General features: G+C 49.3%; 1 protein-coding gene across 1 annotated transcript in view; it reads left to right on the forward strand.

Moving 5' to 3' along the window:
• Positions 1–1,078, forward strand: part of PIF1 (PIF1 5'-to-3' DNA helicase) — a 7,816-nt gene extending 6,738 nt beyond the window's left edge. The window contains exons 11-12 of the mRNA XM_026086678.1: positions 512–703; positions 1,019–1,078. Coding sequence (XP_025942463.1) covers positions 512–703; positions 1,019–1,078 — 252 coding nt within the window. The remainder of the gene's footprint in view (positions 1–511; positions 704–1,018) is intronic.
• Positions 1,079–2,826: the final 1,748 nt, after the last annotated feature.

Genomic DNA, 2,826 nt, shown 5'->3' on the forward strand with positions numbered 1-2,826 from the left:
CATCTCTCTTATGAGGAAAGGCTGAGAGAGCTCGGCCTGTTTAGCCTGGAGAAGAGAAGGCTGAGAGGAGATCTTATTAACGTGTACAAGTATCTGAAGGGAGGGTGTCGAGAGGATGGGACCAGACTCTTTTCAGTGGTGCTGAGCGACAGGACGCGAGGCAACGGACACAAACTGGAACACAGACAATTCCATCTGAACATGAGGAAAAACTTCTTGACTGTGAGGGTGACAGAGCACTGGAACAGGTTGCCCAGAGAGGTTGTGGAGTCTYCTTCTCTGGAGATATTCAAAACACGCCTGGATGCGATCCTGTGCAATGTGCTCTAGGTGACCCTGCTTGAGCAGGGGGGTTGGACTAGATGATCTCCAGAGGTCCCTTCCAACCTCAGCGATTCTGTGAAGTTTGTACACTGAGGCCTACCTCTGAAAGACCCACGGGATAGGTTACTGTTGATATAGCATAGCTTTCTTTTCTGTTCTGTAACAAACTTTTCCCTGTTTCTTATAGGGCATGTCTTTAGACTGYGTGGAAATCTCCCTCTCTCGTGTCTTTGAAAGTGGGCAGGCTTATGTAGCCCTTTCCCGAGCCCGTAGCCTTGCAGGTCTCCGTGTTCTAGATTTTGACCCAAAAGTTGTGAGAGCAGATCCTTCTGTGCTGCAGTTCTACAGACAGCTGAAAAGTCATCAACTTCTAACTCAGGTAAAGAAAAACCTGTGCTATCAAAGGTTGCCCTGTGCAACCAGGATCAGAGATGTCGGGGTTCAGATGCTCCTTCGTCTTCCTGAGCAAGGCCATTCAAATTGAAACAAGTAAGGGCAGGAGAGAGGGAAGGTGATGGAGCAGTTCTTGAGGTAACAAATAGCTGGTGCAGTATCTGGATGGTATGTCACTGCCTGGCCCTCTGGGTGAAAGGGAGGGTTTGGGATGCTTTGATCCTCATCTTGTAGCAAGGACCAAAAGGGAAGTGGCACCCTAGAAGTGTCTTTTTTTTTTTTTCCTCCCCCTTCTCTCTAGGATTCTCTGCATGCCCATTCAGGAGTTGATGATGATAAGGAGAACAGGAAATGCAGCTGAGAATGCCCTTCTGACCTCTGTGAGGCATCAGCATAGACTGCTATGTGGCAGCARTCTTGCATATCTGATATCATAGGTGAAGTTGAAGATTTTTTTTTTTTTTTTAAATGGTTGTTTCATCCAGCTGACTCTGGATGCGTAGAAGTCTCCCTGTTCTCTGAAAGTTGGGAGGCTGCTGGTAGCCCTTTGCTGGGCCTACGGTCTTGAGTACTTCTGTGTGCCACATGTGACTAGCAAAGTTAACTGACTGAACAAGGATGCATCTGAGGGACCTTCCTATAGTTATATCCTGCTTGCCTGGAGGAAAGGCTGCATTTTATTTTCCACATATGTAGATGGTGAAACTTGTCTGCTTTTCTTCAGCAAGTATCCCTGGGTTGAGAGATGAAAGGYTTGTGTCCCCTTTGTCTGGATGGATTGGACCAGTTCACTGGAGCTGTTGACATGAGAGAAGGCAGTGTTGAGTACGTGGAACACATGCTTGCCTCCCTTGCAAGCAAGGAACTGCCAGGAGCCAGGCTATCACTCTATAGTATGCTGTGGAGTTCTTGTGAAGTATCTGCCTTCCAGATGTTTGACAGGAGGAAGCTTTACGTAACTTCATCCAGAAGCAAAGGGTTGTACATAGCCCATTATACTGATACGTATCCTTGTTGTTAGTCTGTTATATACAATAACATGCAAATTTTTAATCTATTTTTATATTTTTTTACCTGGTGCCTTCAAGGGGAGCTGACACTGTTAAAGTTAGGAGCCCTATTGTATTCCCATAACCATAGAACTGCAAGAATCATGGAGCTGCATTGCCACTAGAGCAAGAAGTGAAGAAGAGGGATGCTGGTTCGTGTTCCCTTTGTTTAAACACAGAGGCCCTCTTGAAGGGGAGGGAGGTTCTGCTGGGAACAACACTAATACATTGGAAGTTGAATTTGCAGTGGGGAATGATGGGCAAAGAGATGCTGAGGGAGTTGTTAGTTTCCAGTGAGCTATAACTCCACACCTGTTTCTGTAAAAGTACAGATGAGCAAACATAACACACTGTCTTCTTAAGGTCTTAATAAAGGAAAAGCCTTGGCTTTTTAGTACACAGCTTAAATATTGTATCTTTTACATTATTTGTGCATGTTAAACATTTAAATAGCCTCACCCAGCTGAAATCCCTCTGTCTTGCAGGGCACTGTCTCTAACAAAGCTGCTGCGGTGTGAGCAAGCTGGAGGCTACCTCTTGGCAGCCAGGGAAGGATGTTGAACAGCCAGTGGTTACTATAACAGAAAACAATTGTTTAGTAGGGCTTCAAAACTTATTTTTCAGTGGGTTGAGTCTTTCTGGGGTTGAGGGTTGAGTCCTGGAGGAAGCAAGAGCAGAGGGCAGAAGCATACGAGCCTCTCTCCTGTCCCTGACATGATGGTGAAGTAGCTGAAGCTCAGATGGTGTCGCGTGGTCACTTAGTGGCTTGGCGAAAGGCAAAACCCTTCCCCTCCCCGTGCAGCGCGTTCCCGGCAGCTCTGGCCTTTCAGGGGGACCCTCCTTCCGCCGGTGTTTCCCCCGGGCCCCTCCTCAACCCCGTGCCTCCACCGCGGGGAGGAGCTGGAGAGCGCCGCTGCCCCGCCCTCCGCCTGCGCCGCGCCGCTGCCCGCGGGCCCTCGGCGCAGCCAAGCACCGAGGCGAACCGCAGCCCCCACCAGACCCCGGCGGGGGCGGAGCCCTTCGGGGCCCTGGGGCGGCGTGGCCCCGCCTGCCCGCAGCG

This window comes from Apteryx rowi, unplaced genomic scaffold, assembly GCF_003343035.1.
Source record: "Apteryx rowi isolate R43461 unplaced genomic scaffold, aptRow1 scaffold_7, whole genome shotgun sequence".
Classification (NCBI taxonomy): Eukaryota; Metazoa; Chordata; class Aves; order Apterygiformes; family Apterygidae; genus Apteryx; species Apteryx rowi.